The sequence below is a fragment of the Dysidea avara genome, chromosome 5 (assembly GCF_963678975.1).
Source record: "Dysidea avara chromosome 5, odDysAvar1.4, whole genome shotgun sequence".
In the NCBI taxonomy this organism is placed as follows: Eukaryota; Metazoa; Porifera; class Demospongiae; order Dictyoceratida; family Dysideidae; genus Dysidea; species Dysidea avara.
Genome location: NC_089276.1, coordinates 13089243 through 13110059, shown reverse-complemented (window position 1 = coordinate 13110059; position 20817 = coordinate 13089243). Strand labels below are relative to the sequence as shown.

The 20817-nt window shown below is 38.1% G+C and overlaps 2 protein-coding genes across 3 annotated transcripts; one reads left to right on the top strand and one right to left on the bottom strand.

Moving 5' to 3' along the window:
* The first annotated feature begins 1137 nt into the window (after nt 1-1137).
* LOC136255800 (broad substrate specificity ATP-binding cassette transporter ABCG2-like) lies at nt 1138-9721 on the top strand. Of its 2 annotated transcripts, none has more exons than XM_066048697.1 (17): nt 1138-1274; nt 1981-2257; nt 2473-2532; nt 5207-5321; nt 5404-5556; nt 6021-6178; nt 6531-6685; nt 6734-6829; nt 6991-7169; nt 7218-7283; nt 7385-7467; nt 7526-7615; nt 7665-7789; nt 7840-7997; nt 8048-8137; nt 8187-8257; nt 9374-9721. In XM_066048697.1, the coding sequence occupies exons 1-17, from the start codon at nt 1223-1225 to the stop codon at nt 9525-9527; spliced, it is 2082 nt and encodes a 693-aa protein (XP_065904769.1). In that variant the 5' UTR covers nt 1138-1222; the 3' UTR covers nt 9528-9721. The 2 variants fall into 2 exon arrangements, with proteins under 2 accessions (XP_065904769.1, XP_065904768.1); XM_066048696.1 differs by lacking the exon at nt 1138-1274 and adding an exon at nt 1282-1482.
* LOC136255802 (tyrosyl-DNA phosphodiesterase 2-like) lies at nt 9582-17421 on the bottom strand. The gene is made up of 2 exons (XM_066048698.1): nt 17304-17421; nt 9582-10508 (listed from the first exon to the last, which is right to left on the bottom strand). The coding sequence occupies exons 1-2, from the start codon at nt 17351-17353 to the stop codon at nt 9719-9721; spliced, it is 840 nt and encodes a 279-aa protein (XP_065904770.1). The 5' UTR covers nt 17354-17421; the 3' UTR covers nt 9582-9718.
* Nucleotides 17422-20817: the final 3396 nt, after the last annotated feature.

Below are 20817 nucleotides of genomic sequence, written 5' to 3'. Positions count from 1 at the left end.
AAAGCTTGTATAATTTTACGAGTGTTTACAGGATTACTCTTCAAGCAACACAAATCTTATTATTATCTAGCCAGCTAATAATCAGCTAGAGACTAGCTAGCACAAACAAACATCATCCAGCAAGTAACTAGAGTGATAGTGACATAGATATCATTGAACTGTATATATAACAACTTGAACACTAGTTCAGTGCATGTACAATCCTGGACGGTGACCTGAACAAGAAGACTGACAGCTTTGTTATAGCTAGTAGCCACATACTGGATGAAATCAGTGTACACATTACAGTGACCGTTACATACACAATAATATGATTTTCATTATGATTATACAGTTTTATTATTCAGCCTAACTGTTGTGAATAATAAGCGAGTGACCATTAGTTAATGTAATGGAGTAGACTATGATGGTAAAAGACAGGTGCACACCTTATAGTAACTGTAATTAATGTCCCTATTATTGTTTGGTTCAGTTCTGTCCAGCACACTTGCCTCTTGTGCTGAGCAAGGGCATTCCATCTAGCCCAGGAAAAAGAAAACAAAAAAAATGACCATGTGCATTTGCTCAATGGGTATAGTATAATACAGTACACAGTATATATTTCATGTCACCGCACACGCACACACACATTGAGCTACGGCTTTCCTTGTATCAAAGAAATATGTGTATATACGTGAAAACATGCATAATTGTCACCTAAGTGTGATTGTAAACTTGTCATAGCAACACCCACATGTTGACATGGTAAGCTTATCAGCATTGAATATTGTGGTTCAGGGTTACTGGTATTGTAGCTATAGGCCATAGTGTAGATCTTCTCCCAGCAGAACCACAGGCACAGCCACAAACTGTAAAATTAATGATTGGAGAAGACATCATCACATGTACTGTGACTTGCACCTGTAGGCTATGTCACGTACGTGGGTCAGTATAAATTTGCTATTACTGCCCTACATATTGTCATGTACGTATATGGCTAATTAGCAGCACCTGACAGCAATGACCCTGGTGCTGTCAGGTGTATCCCTCACAGGTTTTATTAACACACTTTAAACCCTATACAGCAAAGCAATTGACGGGAGCCAATTGACCGGAGCCAAACGAATCACACAGGAAGTGCGCATACCTTCGCAACAAGTTGCTATTGAAATACAATTACAGGGGCGTGGCTGTTGCTAAGCGTGTACAGATTTGCTGATCAATTCTCCTCTGATCTGGCTTCATGAGCAGCATCGCGAAATTCCCCCTACTTAGATCAGACTCACCCTCGGGAGGTTAGTTGTCTCGTGCACTATCGTCTAGTCGTTATGTCTGCCTGAGCATCACGTTCAGGGATTATATAAAGTTCTATGTCTAACTTCACTTTCTTATTGGGATAATATCAAGCGTCGATTTAGAATTGAATGCAGTCCAACACGGGCACCCCAGTGACTGATCAAGACGATTCAATTGAGCCGGCCAGAGTGGTGTGGCAAAACGGCGGTCAGTTCGTAACTACATGCATGGCATTCTCTAGTGGCAGTCAATGAGTTAACCAAGCTATGATGAAGTAGATCTAGAGATGTTCTATTGTTTAATATCACCGGTTACAGTGTGGTTGCAGTTGTGGACAAGTGTTTAGTATAAACTAGTTACCGAAAGTCAGTACACGGCCCATGATTGCATGTTCAGCCTCAGTAGCTCAGGCATAGCTATTAACAAGTCTTGTATATTGGGCTAAATGCTGAAGTTATTTTAGTCTCTGTATTAGAAAGGTTGAATTGCAAAGTTTAGCTATTGTGATAAAGTTTGTTAGGCAGTAGCTAGAGTGTATGTACTATAGTCACTATGAATTTTTATTTTAATAGTTGATAAATTGTACTGGTAGCTAAAATACTGTATTTACATGATTCACTTGCACCTTGTTACTCTGTGGCTTTGTTACTATTTACTGTGAATTGAGTATAGTAGCTATGATCATTTTGTGCTCTTAAATTACAGCATATGTTGATCCAATCGGCTCAGAGCCGGCATTGCTAGGAGACAACGAGTCATACAAATCCACGACATTTCCAAATTTCGGAGGCAGTCTTAATCAACACAGAGACAGCTATGGAGGTCTTATTATTCCAAACCGACGAACGTTACAAAGAATTGTCACAAGCAGAGACAGAAAATGCTTGCCATCCCTATCATTTCATAACATAACGTACACCGTAGAACAACGTCGAAACTTCATTGGCACTGCAGAGTCTCACACAATCCTTAAGGGCATAAGGTCAGTCATGTGTTACTTTGTTTATCACCATTAGTTATGTTAACAAACCATTAATTAAATATCTCCTTCTATTGTTAAAACTATGTGAAGAATGAAAACCACTACTATATATAGTATTGTTACTTCAGCACTTGAAAATGGTCGTAAACAAGGACCACACATATACCACATTATATTATAAGCACAAACAGTAAACATGTCTTTCCTTTTCTTAGTGCCATCATGAAACCTGGCATAAATGCAATCATTGGACCAAGTGGATGTGGAAAAACAACGTATGTAAATGAAACACTGTGTGTCGTATGTCACAATGTGTCATACATAATGTCACCATCCCTAGTTTGTATTCTTTGTGTGACATCTTCCAAGGAGTAATGTTCTGTTGCTACATGTAGTAAACACCTTTGTAGACATACAGTACAAAAAAATGTGATCTATTACACCTTGCATGTTGACGCATGTTGGTGGCTGTCATCACCTCCTTAATGATAGTCTCTCCAGTTATCAACTTCTTCTATGTTGTTAGTCAAGAATGTTACATACAGTACATGTACATTGTAATACGTGTACCATACGTATATGTTTTTTGAGACTGTATAACTTCCACACAGACAAGTATGACATACAAAGAAACAGCAAATAAGTATAATGTGCATATGGATAAAATAATATCTTAGTTATTGACGCCAGTCCAAGGTGAAGATGAGGAGGAGTGTCAATAACTGACATATTCCATGACTGCTGTGATAATACAGTCTTCTTACAGGGCGTCTGTATTTAGCAGATCACGGATCGGCGGATCACGTGATATGCATGCTCAACTCGATTTTGAGCGCTGGGAAATATTTATACCCTAGTGTAACATACAGCATACTGTAGAATTTATATTTTATCCACAGGTAGGAAGCCTGAAGAGATTTCAATCGATACTATATAACTATAATAATTAGAGCGCGCGTATTAAAAATTTAACACACGTACAGAGTAACATTATTTTAATTCGCCTTAAAACTGAATCACTGATGTATTCTTTACACTAACACAATACTCAATAGACTAGTTCTGTATTGCAAAAACAAATGACAAAGGATACATGCCAACATATTAGAAGCCTATTCACATGTGAGTGCACTAGAAGGCTTTCAGTTTTAAGGATCTTACTCTGTACGTGTGTTAAAATTTTTAATACGCACGCTCTAATTATAGTTATATAGTATCGATTGAAATCTCTTCAGGCTTCCTACCTGTGGATAAAATATAAATTCTACAGTATGCTGTATGTTACACTAGGGTATAAATATTTTCCAGTGCTCAAAATCAAGTTGAGCATGCATATCACGTGATCCATGATCCGCTAAATACAGACGCCCCTTCTTACAGGTACCTTAATGTAGTACACTATGGCCTTATATAACTGATGTCATAATTTATTACATACCATAAGGCCATAGTGTACTAGATTAAGGTACCTGTAAATCTTTCACACGGATAGAAGACTGTATTATCACAGCAGTCATGGAATATGTCAGTTATTGACACTCCTTCTCAGCTTCACCTTGGACTGGCGTCAATAACTAAGATATTTTATTACCTGCTGTGATATTTCAATAACTAAATATTTTATTCCTGCTGTGATATTTCATTAACTAATAGTGGTGCTTAGTGTTTATTGGCCCTGAGGTGCATCACCAAGGTAACCAAAACATACACTCTTCTTCAACCACATGTTAGCAATGCATCTGTAAATTGCTGAAAGATTGCAATTAATTTTTAACTGTTGTCCCTAGATACCATCTCCAATTATTTACTTCCATAGAAATCAGTTCAGCAACTGATCAGTTTTAGTTTAATACAAAGAATAGAGCTAGACATACCACTTGAAACTATTAAACCTGTATATACTGATCATTTTTTTCTGTGGGAGAGCAGATGTGATGAGTATCTTGTAATTGTCATATCAAAAGGAGCTTCTGTCAATAGTAAACATTTATTGTGCCATCATAGCCATTAAAGTACTGTTTGATGTATCGCTGTATTGATTCTCTCCCACCATGTGGGCGATAAACACAATTATAGCCCAAGTGATTGAAACATTGGTCTGATAATTGCTAGCTCTTAGGTTCACAGTAGCGTTCGGCTGCTATCATTGTTTCCATAAAAGAAAAAGATTCTCAAATTGTTCTGGCCTACCCAATGGTTTAAATGGGAAGCTGTTCAGGATAAACTGAAGAAGCAAGGTTATATAATAATCAGTTGACTAGACTGCTGGACAGGACTGCTGGACTCAGGTATTTGTTTTCCAATCATTTGGGCAAATGGCTGTAGCTATTCTACACTTCACCTGCATATGCATTTAGTGGAGTGAAGTTGACTAAATATTTGAAAAACTGAGTCCTAATAGTTATACCAGCTACATTAATGGGACGTTATAAAAAAATTGGAAAATCATATACTAACAGTACAGCTCTGTTTCACATAACAAATGAGGAACCTATATATGTAGGACGCTCACACATTTACAGTTGAGACACAACACACACACACACACACACACACACACACACACACACACACACACACACACACAAACACAAACACACCATGGCACTTTGGCTACCCCAGAATAGATTCCACTGTACTTCTTTGAGTACCTTACAGTGGCCCAGCAGGTAGGCATGTCCATGTAGATGGCAGCTGAAAGGTTTTGTTTGAAGTTCTCTCTGCCAAATTTGTATCTGCAAATCACAAACTTCTCATATGTCACATTGATGACCAAATATATACGTGATATTAAGAGTCATGATGACTATCATGACATCCTATAATCTACTTGTTAATCAAAATCATGGGATATATGCAGCCAAAATTCCACAATGACATGCAGTTTATGACTTTACACATGATCAGATATATTGCTCAATTTATGTTGTACTGATCATTTCATATCAGGTTGTTAGACGTTTTATCTGGAAAGAAGGACGCTCGTGACATTGATGGAGTGGTGCTTGTTAATGGCAAAAAACAACAACCAAATTTCAAGTACAAGTCAGGATATGTTGTCCAAGTAAGTGTTCTGCTGCTTGTTTGTCTATTCAATCAGCAGATCCTATAAACAACAACTGCCATTGTTCTACTGTCATTTGTAGCAAGATTTGATAACATCCACTCTGACTGTCAGAGAGAATGTGGCATTCTCAGCTTTTGTACGATTAAGCAGTGAGACTCCTGCAGATGAACGAGAGAAGAGAGTGGATGATGTGATAGTCAAAATGGATCTAGAAAATTGTGCAAACACAAGGGTGAGGAGTTATACTAGGACTGGTGTAAACACTACGGCCCTAGCCATTGCTGATTTTTGCTGGTTGAAATGTATATAGATCAATACACCAGTTATAGTGTTGTTGCTGTGTTGCTTAATAGAGTTAGCTATAACACTTCATTGTCTCTGAAACCCTGATCAGGCGTCATCTAGCCACCTTGACCTAAACTGTCATCTTCTACCCACCATTTGGCAGCATACATAATAGCTAACCTTCAACACTAGCTTGCAAAACAGTACATTTGTAAAATTAACACTGCACTGAATTAGTTTTGTATTGATGTATTGAATAGTTTGTTGTTTATAGCTACTGAATAGTTTACATAACAGAAGCAGTGATACCTATACAGCCATGCCAAAACAGTACTTTAAAAACTAGTAAACTAAGATACCGGGTATTCTATTTATAAACACAACATGAATTCCATTTCATGTTGAATACAGATTGGAGATGAGCTGATCCGTGGGGTGTCTGGGGGTGAAAGAAAGCGTACCAGTATTGGAATGGAATTGGTCACTAATCCTTCAATACTTTTCCTGGATGAGCCCACTACTGGACTAGATGCTGCCACTGCGTTAAGAGTGATGAATGTTCTGCGAAGGTATGTGCACTTAACACAACACAGAGAAACGTATTACATATACATTTTCAAATATCAAATGCAATACATTAACATTACAAAAACTCCTGCGTTTAAATGCTGCTGTCAAGTGCCATTGTCTCTTGTATCAGAATGAAGCCAGTGGCATAGCTCATTTTTCAATTAAGGGTTTCAAGAATAAGCACAACAGGCTAGTGTCAATTATTTATACTCTATTAAACACAATTCTGATAGTGGTTAAGTTGTCAGTAGCATTGTTGGTTGGTTTCTGTGGTAAAGTTTGTTTTAATTTCAAGTCCACATATTGTGTTATACCTAAATTTGTACATTAGGCCCTTTTCTCTTTCTGCAGCATCAGCAGAGATGAAAACAAGATAATAATAATGTCCATTCACCAACCACGATACTCAATATACAAACTGATAAATCAAATTACACTGCTGTCAAAAGGAGAAATCATTTACCATGGAAGTAGATCAGATGCAACGAGCTATTTCAAACACTTGGGTAAGAAATTATATTCATTGTACTTGTACCTTAAACAACTGTGTGCAGATTATGAACGAGATCCTGAGGATAATCCAGCTGACTTCTTCTTGGACACGATCATTACAAATGAGATTGCCACTGGACTATCAGCATCACAAGAAGGTAATGTTTCGTTTTATTGTGTGTCTGTACATGTGTATTATAATGGTGTGTGTGTACATGTGTATTATAATGGTGTGTGTGTGTGTGTGTGTGGGGGGGGGGGGAGGTTTCAGTGTAACTTTTTCATGTAATATAATTATACCATATGTAACGTTTTCTAGTACTGGATCTAGAAGCAGCACAAGAGTCATACACTGCTACGCCACTTGTTGAGCGCTTTAAAAACAGTAGAGAGTGGAAAAAATTGGAACAGAGTCTAAAGCACACATTTAAAATGCAGCCCCACATGAACACTGCCAGCACTCCTGAGGGAGCACATGTTACATCTTTTGGACGACAAGTAAGTATTAACAAACTGGAAACATCCTGTGTAGTATTGCTGTTCCAGTTCATAGGCCTTAGTAACCGGAATTTGAAAAATCTTATCAGACATCCTAAAGCTGCTCTTACTCTGGTGAGCCATGGCTGGTAGAATGTTTTCTAGAGTACTAAACATTGACAAGCTATATAAGATTATAATTAATTAATTATGTATTTCTGCTTTTACCCTTACAGTCACTGATCATGATGATTCTGGCACTTATAGTAGGAACAGTATTCTTTAATCTTGATAACGGGGAGACTGCAATTAGAGACCGGTATGTATGTAAACACATGTGATTAGCATTTCTTATTTGGATGCATTTTTTCTACCAGAATGGGATGTTTCTTCTTCAGTATACTAGCAATGATTTACCTAAACTTGGCATCCATGGACTTGTTTATCCAACAGAGAGCAGTGTTTATGTAAGAATTAGCCAGACTGGTATCCATTTAACTGTTGTATGACTTTCAGACACGAGAAAGAGAGTGGATTTTACCGAGTCTCAGCTTATTTTCTATCCAAATTACTCTGTGAACTTCTCCCAATGAGTGTGATTCCTGTACCTGTGTACTGTGCCATCACATACTTCATGATTGGTAAAGAGCAGTTGAAGTCATGATGTACAATTTTAACAATCACATTGCAGGTTTACGTATTGATTCGGCTGGTAGATATTTCATGTACACGTTGACCATATCACTAGTATATTTTGCTGTTGGATCATTGGCCATGTCAATTGGTGCATTAATCGGAATATTCTCTATTGCTAATCCGATATATGTGATGATATTAACAGTCTCAATAGTATGTAGTAGCAACATGTGTTGTTTATTTTTCAGCAATATTTCCATTAGGTATTTAGTGGATTTCTTGTCAGGTTAAATGATACTGTGTCCTGGCTCCGGTGGATACAGTATTTCAGCGTCTTCAAGTATAGCATTAATGTGAGAACAAATAATCAGAATAGTATAGCCATGTATGCTTTAACCTCAGATATTGGCTGTGAATGAGTTTGCTGGTCAGAACTATACTTACCCAATCTGTTTTGAGAATGCCATGGACTGGTATGTGACTGTTGGAATTGTTACTATATAGTGGTAATATTATGTATGCTAAGCATAGGCGGCAGAAAGGGAGGGATTAGCCCCCTCAGAATGATATCTCACCGAAATTATCTTTCTTGGAGTGGGGCTGAAATCCGTGAAAAAATCAATATGCTCTAATAAAGCAGTCAAAATGCTTCATAAAATGTGTTTAATCTAAAAATGAAAAAAAATTTGCCTACAGCAGGAATCAAACCACTGACCTCTTACTTGAGACATCAAGTGTCTCCAGGTGTCGTTTTGTACTGCTTATAAATATGCTGTGTGTTTTTAACCCTGTAGTCAATATATTACCAAAAAAGTTTTTATTAACTGCAAAATAGCCTGTTTTTAAATATTCAAAGTTGGTGTTTTAGTTGAAATGCTTCAAACTGTTAAACTTTGAGACATTGTAAAAGCTAAAGTGACTGGGGGGCTGCACCCCAGTCCCCCTGCTGCCAGAGATTCTATACTCTGGTCGGCCTCTCCTCACATTAACTACTTCCTCTGCCACTGAATTGCTAAGAGTATGTATAGCGGCATTATACAAAAATTTTGATAAATTTTCCACAAAAATTGCATTCCTTCTGACATTTACTTTTTGATATGGTGCCAGCCTGGTTTTTAGTAGTACAAAATCAACTTGTTTTTTTTTAATATTCACTTCAAACATAGTCAAGTTGTTTCTTAGGTCAAATTTGAAACCATGTTGTAAAATATTACCTCAGGGAAATAAATGTTTTTGATGTAACAATGGCTGTAAAGATCACCAAAGGTCAAAATCTGCAACAAATAATTCCACATCCCTAAATAATAGTAAATATGTGATGCTAACATATGCACTTACTTATCTAATATATCGTAAAATGTGATTTCAGAACTCCAGCTTCTTATGCAATGCCATAGAATTTTTTATTAAAATGACTAATATTTTTAAGTTCCCTGGAAGTAATTAGAAATTTTGCTAATGTTATTTTTGCCAATATCACCTTGTCAAAATTTTGCTCAATATTAATTCTGAATTATTTATCCATCTCTTAATTACACAACATGCAAGAACACATGCTTTTAGCAGTTACAGTGTTCTTCTCCATGTAGTAACATGACTAGAACTGAATCAGGAGATGATTTCTTGGAAAGAGAGAGTTACAGTGACTACAATGTATGGTTCAATCACCTTGGATTGCTTCTGCATGGAATCTTCTACCTGTGCTTGGCGTATATCTTTCTACGGACACTGAAAAGAAGATAACAAAAATATCTGTACATAAATCCTGGAACCCGATCGCTTACAATAATTTCAGTATTATTTTAAAATTATTTTTATAATGCTTATTATAGTCGCATACTTGGGTGTACAATTTATTTTGTAAACATTGTGCTGCAATATTCGTAATAACAGATCCGTAATATGATTTGTAACATATTATCATTGTTTAATATCTATTTCCCTGGTTGGCATATAAACTCAGTATATATCCCATAATGATCGCTAGGAAACCTTCCAATACTAATGACTCTGTCAGTACCAATTAAGGAAAATTTCTGTGGTTTAATCTTCTGGTCATCGGCAGGGCACAGGTACAACCGGTCAAACCTCATCCGAGGTTTGTTGGGGAATTCCCATGTTAGATTATCATTAGTGCTGATATCCCATGTGTACTCGTACTCTTTAGAAGAGCCACAAGCCTCCCACAAATCAACTGCTCTATCAGGAATGCCAACAGCTTTCACTTCTTTGTCACGAAGGTTGAGATCACCACCAAAAATGCTTATCTCTCCTTCACTGCGTAGAGTAGCCATTTGATTAAAAGCCTCGTGTAGTTGCCGCTTTCTTTCTGGTCCCTCTTTAGAAGTGCTCTCAAGATGAGATGAGAACAGGTGCAATTGTAATCCGTGAAACTTCACTTGACAGTGGAGCAAATGACGAAGCATTTGAGAATTAGGGAAATCTGTAATGGCTACATCTCCTACAACCTCCAATCTATCCTTATGCACTGCGATGGTGTGAAAATAGGGAAGAGTGTTGGATTGGCAGAAATGTTGATATTCTGAAAGGTAACTTGTCAATGTGTCCCAAGACATGGGAATAACTTCTTGAAAGAACAACACATCTGGTTTGATCTCCCGAACCTTTTCACACACTGCTATTGTCCGTTCATAACCATTTTTAGGATCCAGCCCATCAATATTCCATGTGACCAGCTTCAGTGTTTTCTTTGATACTGGTTTCCTACAGAAGATAACAATTGTTTAACAAATACGTACTACTACATACATGTGTACACATTTATTGCATTCTGCAGATCTATAGTTTGGTATACTGGTAATCATTGTTCCCCTCATCTTTACAAAACCATTTGCTATATTAATGTCTTGATTGGCTAATTTGATTATTTGCTTCATGGGTAGGTAGGTTACCATATATGTAAACATGAGTAACTACCATTTTATCTACTCTATTTCTTACTGGCAGAAATTTGTTCAATGTGCACGCAAAGCTGAGCCGTTACGTAAGAAGACATGGCCTGTGAATGATCTATTTTAATAGTGTGATTAGTGCAGCTGTTAGAATAGTTGACTACCATGTAGCAGTATTTGACTGCACTATTTGATATGTCTGTGATTTGCAACACCTGCATGTAGAGATCAAAGGTAGATAAGGAGGTGGTAAAGGAAAGGGGTACACCCTTCCCAAAATGCAGTTGGCCAACTCAAAAGTCCTCTATCACTGTTGATGTATACACAGATATTTTGCTAAGTAGAATTTTACTCAAATTTAAACACACAGTATTACAATGACAGCATGTGTACTGTATAAGAGTTGCTGACTGCTCTATTAGAGTACCTCAGTTGTTCACAAATGTTTCTCTATAACCTGACAGAGTCATGGAAGGATGCCCTTGTGCCCACTATAGCTTATAAAAGTGATGCTAAGTCCACACATAGAGACAAAGTGGACTAGCTAGCTACTGTATGCCTAAATGTTTACCTAATCACTGGGTGATACGCATGTGCATGATATGACTTGTGAGTATCAATAAATATACATAGAATGATGTAGATTGTATGTGTTCATTTATACAGGTGAACTTATAATTGTGTATCCATATGATCATGTGTGGGCTATATTTTTGATTGCTTTGTTGTGTCAGTGAGAACTTGACCCATGGCACTATCCAATGTCTATCAAAATTATAGTAGATCCAATGATCTCATTTACCAAACTACCAGAGGATTTGTTCATATAACCCATAACCACCTCATCGCAGCTGCACAGAAAAACCATGGGACGTGACTAAAACGTGGAATGGACTGGTAAACGGACTTGCTAACAGACTGGACTAAAATGTCTACTTATCACAATTAGCCACTTGGAAACAATATCAATGATAGTGAGTAAACCTCAGAACACCATCTCGAAACTTGCTCTACATTTAGCTCTAAGCTCTACAACTAAAGCTGGTGTTAAATTTCTGTCTTTGTTGTGCTCAATTCTTCGCATTACAACTGTAAACAAGTCAAGATACAACCTGTTGAAGAGATGCTGTTACTTGGATTTGTGTTAGGATAATTGCTGTGATTAGGTTCCCATTTTAACAGGTGACGGGTGGTAATGGGCAGGCTTCGAGGTCATATTGGCCATGTTGTAGTTCATAGACTGGCTGCTACAATCGAATTTATATATGTTGTTTATTATGTACAGCACAAATAGTGCAAATTTGCTTATCACTAGCATTAATTAAAGCACAGGCTTGATGGTAGCTCAATCATGCTTCACAAATTGTGTTCAAGGGCTTCTACAAGATGTTTTTTTTCGCTTAGTATTGTTTTTGGGATGCTGTACTGTAGGCTACACTAGAAAATCTATGTTTATGCTTGTATGAGCTGGTCCGTTTATGACTCTGTTCTCCAGTCCGTTCCACGTTTTAGTCATGTCCAAAACCACAATGCTTGCACTTACAAAGACTTGCTTCAGTACTATGTTCAGCTATCATGCGTCTCCATGGCAGCTGTTCTACTGCTGGTCAGTCTCAGAATGACCTTACTGATTTCTCCCTTGCTGAGGGAAAGCTTCTTTTTCCTGACTGAAATCATTGACAGCAATTGTGTAGTCTGTATGTATTGTAATTTAAAAGAACTTCGTAAGGCACCACGGCACCATAGTTCACTCCTGTAAATCAACTCTAGGACCAGGGAGGAATGGTTAAACTTGTGACCAGCACAACACTTCTTGGTTTTAAATAAGGCAATGGTCAGGTAGTAAGGGGATGCTTAGCAGCAGCATTGAGATAGCGAACTCAAATTTTCTCAAAGAGAAAAAATAGCGCTACAACATACGTACAGTAGCTATATAAACCCACAATCAGTTTGCAAGAATATAAATACAATTGTATAGTATCTAGGGCTCCAAAGATACATCTCATATTGGATTGCACAACAACTCTCGCTGCATTACATCATCCACTTAGTTGTATAAAACCTTGCATCATGTACTTCAGTTGCAGACAAACAAAGCTATATATGTATAAATACAGAATGTTCAAAACTGCAAGAATACTTGTTTTGCACCAAGGCACTGTGGTAATCACAGTGAACATGATATTGGTTATTTCTTGGTGGTGGTAGGGGAAGGGGAGAATTGAAGCGGAGGGAGATAGCTGGAACAGACCATCTACAGATAGACAAGTCCCCACCCAAACACTACATTATTACAAACAGCTATGCATGACTATCACCGTATAGCCGGAAATTTTCGACAGATGAAACTTTTGCGAATTTCACAAGTAATGACAGCTTCATGAAAATATAATCGTGAAATGTTGAGATTGCACACAGCTATATATTACCAATGTGCAAGGTTTTCTAGACTTTCGTGAATTTAAAAAAAGAAGAAGCAAAAATCGGATTTTACACAGTTTTGTGAAAATTTCGTCCCTCAAAAATTTCCGGCTATACGGTAGAGCACATAAACTAGAAACAGTATGGCATTTAATTTAGCGTGCCATTGAAACCATGTTTTTACGTTGTAAAATAATGCCTTAGCGAGATAGACAAAAATGATAAATTTTCAATGCAAAAATGGTTGTAAAGGTCACCAAAGGTCAAATCTGCAATGACACTATTTCAATAAATGTACAATTTATGGGTAAAGTTTCACCGGATTTGTGAAAAGGAGTCTTCCACACACATCCAATTCTATGAACTATAACTTAGTGTTCAGCTAAAATATAATTCTGAAAATTTCTCCATTCATTAAGCTATGTTGGTACCCACTACTGACCAAATTTCAAGTCAATAGCTCTCTCCAATCTTAACTATTAATTGTGAAAGTAGGCAAATTGGATGTGACCTCTTTTTGCAAATCCGGTCACAATTATTAATGACACACTGTTCACACTATGCCGCTCTACTATTTAGTAATTGTTCAGTCTAGCAGCACCCGGCCATCCCTTTTCGGGGGGTAGGGCACTGCGAGACTAGTAATTGTTGTGCTGTGTATATTGTAATTTTCATTTTGTTTAGTGCATGTCTTATGAACGATATCTGCAATAACGAAAATTGTCGTGGCATGATGTCATTATAGGAAAAATGGGCACCTTGGTGAAGGCATTTTAGAGAATTTGCACAGAAATCGAAATGAACACTTGTCTGTAATTTTTACAGCTCGAACCAAGACACAACAAAGTAAGATGCAGTAAATGTATTTTGGCAATGCAGGCTCATTGGGCGAAAGCAGACAGATTTCTTCAATGCATTCACAAATACATGCATTTGTATTACAATATAGTATAATTAGTATAAGGAAAAATAAGGAATTTTAAATTCGATTAGGGATCATAAGTTTTTTTGAATCAAATTTAAAATTCCTTATTTTCCTTACTACTTGTTTGTTTACTTTTTTTTGCATCATTATTCCGTGCATACCGCATCAAAAGAAAGGATGACGCCAGGGATAAAATTTTCATCTGAACGTGCACCCCGGTTATCAATTACTGACTTGAAAGTGGAGTGTCCATTATGCTTCACTTTCAGCTATGCTCAGTTAACAGGAGATTGAGGGCACCGTTCGTAATTCTAAGCGACCATGGGCAGCACAAATGATCAGTTACACTATTCAGTGAATGGATATGATGTAGAGATAGTACAACTGGAATCCAAGTCCATTACCTGCGACATGTTAACCGGCACGCACAATCAACACAACTAGCAGCCCGGAGAAGCCCCAAGCAAGGATCTGCAGGGCCACACTACTTAACTATGCTGTTTCAGTGTTAAGGCAAGGACTGACACAGATTTCCAGGCAGTAGGTCAAATGTCACATCTTCTAAAGCCAAGGCTGGCAATTTTGCTTCTTAAAAATCCCTGTCACCAACAAAGTTACCACACAAACAGAATGCTATCAGTCTCTGCTTGGCCATGACACTCAATAGAGTGCAGCATTTCCCATAACAATGGCAGGTACGCCTTTTTCTAGTGGTGTCCAGAAACCCTAGCCACATAAATTTTGGGCATTTTCTCAAACTACAAATTTAAACTGCTCTTTCTCCTAGCACCTTATACCATAGATTATCGATAATCTATGCCTATAGTTTACCACCCACAATTTATACTACCGATAGCCTAGTTCATTAGCAACAATTCGGCACTAAGCATTTTAGAATCCGTTTTTCTCTCAAGAAATGAAAATTTTCTAATGTCCCAGGGAGAAATCAGTTGCAAGAATTTTGCAAGTGACTTGCAAGACTTGCAAGAAAAGGAACACTTTCCGTGCAAGAATCTTGCTTTAGAGCTTGCAAGTCTTGCACATGATTTCTCCTGGGGTGCATACATGTGTACAAACTTTGTCTGGAAACGCTCGCCCTACTTTACCAACTACTCTTGTAACACATGCTTAGCACCCTATACAATCTATGCACACATACCAAGGGGGTGGCACTCTAATATACCCTGTACTCTGATCTTCGTCCTTGGTCAAGGTGGTCAAGCTCGAAAAATAAGCTTTGACTTTGACTTTCGGTAAAAACCATGCTTGACACTCTTGACCAAATTTTTGTAAAATTACAGTTATGTTCTAATTCTAAAAGTATCAATTGCGGTATGCACTTTACAAATGAACTTGTCTTTTGACCCACTGTACATTTCTTGCTTGACTTTTGACTTTCGTTTTGACCGAGGACGAAGATCAGAGTACAGGATATATATATATATTTTTCAACTGTGTTATCACATAAACGAACACATTAAACAGATACAAAATAAAATAAACACATTAAACAGATGAGTCAAGCTGAACCTCTGCCAAGCGCAGTTCAGCAGAGGTAGTGGGGCACTCCACATGTACAGGTCTCACGGTCCTACTGCCCCGGATAGCCAAGATGGCAGAACGGAGTAAAGAAAAAGAGATGGAACATCGCATTAGTGAAAGTGTCTTGGTATAGGGTGTGCCATGTTTCTTAGAGAGTAAATCAGCTACGCAGCTATAGAATATAGTTGCCTCCCTACCAAGTCCACCAAATGTAGAAAAAACAAGAAGGCTAAATGAAGCACACTGCGAACCCTATCACCATATTCCCACTTCTTCTCTAACTCATGCCTTCGAAAAAGTGATGCAGGCCGAGTCTTAAGGTAGCTTGGTGCGTTGGGGTGAAAAAACCTTATAATATCAAAAAATGTACCCTGGCGTCTACCCCAAAATCCAGTCGCATGAATATCTGCACGGGCTTCATCATTACGAATGGCAGAAACAGGAGCAATGGTCTCTCCATTAAGAGGTAACAAAGGTGGTTCCACTGCAACATTATAACAGACCTCTTGTAACCATCCAGCTGTCAAGTCACGAAGTTCATTATGACGAATAAAGGTAAGGCCTCCATGGCGGCAAACCATAGCATGATCTACACTGAAGGGAGTGCCACAAACACAGTGACTGGAGACATCATACAATTTCCAGCCAAATCTAAGACTTACAGCATCCCGAAACTCCTGCTTATTTACGTAGAATCCCTGCTCCTGAATAGGAAGAGCTGTCAGCCATAGGGAAGAACACTTCATACTATTCAAATCAACGATCCTCTGCATCAAGGGATCCAGACAAGACTTGACAGAATCAGCAACAGAAGACAGATGTCGTTGTTTAAGCCAGCGAATATCAGATTTAGCAGATTGTAAATTAAGGATACAGATGTCATTGGATTGTTGCTCTATCATGGAAGCCAAGGAGGCACTGATCCGCTTAGAACCAGAATATTGAGCACCAGAATACTTAGTGGGATTGGGTATGTTCATACCTCCCAGACGACATGGTAAGGAGAGGAGTTCCCTCTCTAACTCCGAGCAAGGATTCCTACCAGACATCGCAGGAATCAAAAATTGATGAATAGCATCCTCCAGAGGCTGAAACAGATGACTAATAGATTGAACAGTTCGCATCAAAAAATTCCACTTGTGAACAACACCATGGATGAAAGCAGCATATGCACTATGGGGATGCATCGGTGCAAAGTGAGACAGAACACGGATCTCTTCTGACCACAGTTTAACTTTCTCAGCAACATACTCTTCAGCAAAACAACGAGATCCAATGGCAGCACCAAGGTGATGCTGACCATTAGCAGTTACCTGGACTCCACTTCCTTGGAATATTGCTCTTGCAGACTCTAAAAACTCAGGCTTAACAATAATGCAAGTTTTAGCAGCTTTAGGAAAGTAGCCATAGCGGGATCCCAGATATAGTATGTGCTTCCACCACTGAAAAAGGGACTGTAAATTACCAGCAGCAGTGGCATCATCAGCATACCAAACTTGGAATATGTCAGGCTGGCAATGCCTAAGGGCTTGAATCAGTGGAGTTACAGCCAAGGCATATATGGCCATGGCAAGAGGGTCACCCTGTGTGGTGCCCTCAGTACAGTAGAAGAAAGCTCTCCTTCACCAGAAGAAAGCTAGAGTACAGGATACATTGGAGTGCCACCCCCTTGCATACAAACGCAGTCCCGCACACATTTTAAAATATCAGTACACTTACGTTTCTTCAAGTACATCATTTTGTCCAGAAGCCGTCGTAGCACTAGCCATCTAAACGTTCTCACTGACTCCCAAACTCGAAACCGAAAACTGCCGTACGAAATAATTAGAAGGTGGTGCTTAGATTGGGAGGCGCTAAAAGATACAGTGGAATTTCGGTTACCGTACAGCATAATAATTCGACGGGGTAAAATTTTGACGTATTCACCATTGTCAAATATTTACAAGGAAAATTTTGACGAATGTGCTGACTTCAGTATTCTAATTAACCAGTCACGTGAGCTTTGACGAGGAAAAATTTCCCTCCGTTAACCCTAATGTAGCCGAGACCATCTATGGCCCATACACTCGCCCATGCATTATAATTGACTCAGAGCATTGAAATTACAATTACAAGGCGGTGCTTAAATTGGGAGGCGCTAAACTGTGCTGCGCTCACGTGATCATGACACGAACCATAATAATTATATAGATATTATTTTTTTATTATTTATTGTTACTGGGCAGACGGCAATTGCCGATGCACCCAGGGGGCGATCAACACCACACATACACATAAGATATACAGCAAACAATTAGATAGACAATAAGTAATTAGTAAATGTATCTATGTTTTCTGATTCTATGACAGATACTGGTAAGCTGTTCCAATCTTTGATTGTTCTTGGAAAAAAAGAATGTTGATAATAACTGGACCGTGTACTGGGTTGGATAAAGTGGTGAGTGTGGTGGTGTCTGGTGGATCGTTGAGTTGGCAAGAAATATGGTGGAATGGATAATCCTGATAAGTTTTTGATTACTTTATAAAATGTTTGTAGTCGACCAATTCTTCATCTAGATTCAAGTGATGGCCAATCCAAAATCTCTAGCATATCAGTTACACTGCTAAGTCTATTATAGCCAGACAGTGCCCACCGAGCAGCTCTACGTTGGACCTTTTCTAGGGATAAGATGTCATTTTGTTGGTATGGGTCCCATACTGATGCCGCATACTCTAAAACAGGACGAACTATAGTAAGGTAGGCAGTGGCTTTAACTGAGGGAGAACAGTTACTCAAGTTGCGTCTTAAAAAGTTGAATAATTGTGATGCTTTTGCAGCAGTTCTAGTAATATGATTAGACCATGATAGGGAATCGTGTAACAGGACACCCAAATACAAATGCTCATTTCTTAATTCTAGAATATGATTATGTAGTTGGTAGTCATATTGAAATGGATCAAGTGATCGAGAGCATCGAATTGGTACACACTTAGATACGTTGAACTTCATTTGCCAAAGTGTTGCCCACTGAGATAATAGATCAAGATCACGCTGAAGGATAATAGAAACATTTTCACACTTGATAACTCTGTATAAGATGCAGTCATCAGCAAACAGACGAATTGAAGATGACACTCTATTTGCAATATCATTAATGTATAATAAAAACAATAAGGGACTATTATTATTAGATCTATTGGTTAAATAGGGCAGACAGCTGAGGCTGATTAGGCCCTACAAGGTACAAGTAAATGCATTACAGACATTCAATTATGGCCTCTGAAAATTTAGTTAAATTGTCCATTTCTATCAGTGGTATTGGTAGTGCATTCCATTCTCTGATCGTCTTCAGTTTATTATTTAGCAGACCGGAGGAGGAGTAATGTACGAATTGTTCGAAATTCTAGACGAAGTACTTGTAGCAATGCTTGTAGTTTGGTTGCTTATACTTGGAGTGTTCCGAACTGGGATCATATATATCATAGTACCGAGGTTCATGTTCGGGTTCACTCTGTTTGCTGGAATTTCCCTTAGCAAGTGTGACAATTGCGGTAGTGAAGTTGAGTGCAATTTTCACATCAATGATTACCATGCTGTTTTAGTTGCTTTACAAGGTCAATGGATAGGTCTCTACCATGTCATATCATCCATTTTTCACATTTCCAATGATGACAAACAGATAATAGAAGACCACAGCAGCTCTACTGCCATAAGATGTCTTGATGTACTCCATAGGGTGTATCATCGTGGTGATGAACTGAACACAGACATAGTAATGGCGAAACTAGATGACTACGAATATGTAATCGGTGATGTTGACTGATGATCTGTTTTTGGTGTGTATGTGTGTAGCTAGCTAGCTATCTGCGTGTGGTAACAGTTCTGTTGTCTTTTCCAGTGTGCTGGTTAGTGAGATAATTATATTATTATTTCTTTATAGTACATACCAATAGCCAGTTAGCTAGATTATTATTATTATTGTCAAATGACAAGGTGCACAGAAGGCTGGGCCTGCAAACGTGCTCCCCAAAAAGGACAGAGTACATACAAAATCCACACACAAATACAAAACACCACGAATAAAACAAAAAAAGTTAGAAGCAAAAATAAAGCCACCATTATTAAATTCCTTATTTCCCGTCACCACCCGTATCAATTTTTAGGTAGCTACACCTTATGGACCACTTGAATATATTCATGATAGAAGGAGGCACAGAGTGACCAAGTTTTAAGGTAGATGACTGTGCATGCATGGGTGTACAGTCCTGGCAACCTTCAAGATCAAGATACTCTAATAGAGCAGTCAGAGACTGACATAACAAGGGTCAAGTATATAATCAATAATCACCTCCCGCCTGCCTACATCAGTTTTTGTTCCATTGGGTGATGGTAAAGTAAAAGTGTTTGATTGCCCTGATGGAATAGCCCCCAAGTACATATTCATTGTCGGCTATTAGATTCTGTAGTCCTCTAAATAGGTATTATTCCCAAGCCTGTTTCAATAGTTTGGAACAATTTAAATTAGAACATTCATCATGTCATTATGATCCACTTTAGAATTTTGTGTGTGTTGTTACATTATAATTGCCTGATTACATTATGCTTTTGACTACAGCTCAGAGTCAGAATATAACTTGAAACTATTACAGTGATTGATGCAACCATAATAGTGAGAAACATTGCTTGCCAATCTAGCCATCTTTTAAACTATGCGTCACATTCCATGGTGGGTGCTTGACTTTTGGGGGGGAAATGAAGTCATAATTTCCAGTACTACATAAAATCCAATACGTTCTTCCTAAAGCCACTAAAACCCCTGGGAATATGCCCCTGAACACCATCAGCACTACTAACTTTGTTTCTTGGGCTCAGTAATAGACATGCTCACATGATTGCAGCTGGAATCACTATAATAATATTTATGGAAAGGATGATTGAAATAGGAATACACCAGTGTATTGGCATTATTGACTTGGTAAAATGCAATTTTCTGTCAAAATTACTGCCAATTCTGTATATATAGCTCCCTGGAGAACAGAGTTCTTATGCATCACATTTCAGAGTGTACATAATATCAAACTGTAATGAGTTTTGCTAAGACATGTCAGTGTAGGTTGGTAGTTATCTTTTGTGTGCAATGTGTGCATCCATTAATTCGATTACAACCTCTTCTACTTACTCTTAGCGGTGTTTGTCTGACATTGCTGAACAGATGACAAATTTTTTGTCTGTTTATGGAACATGCCATGCACG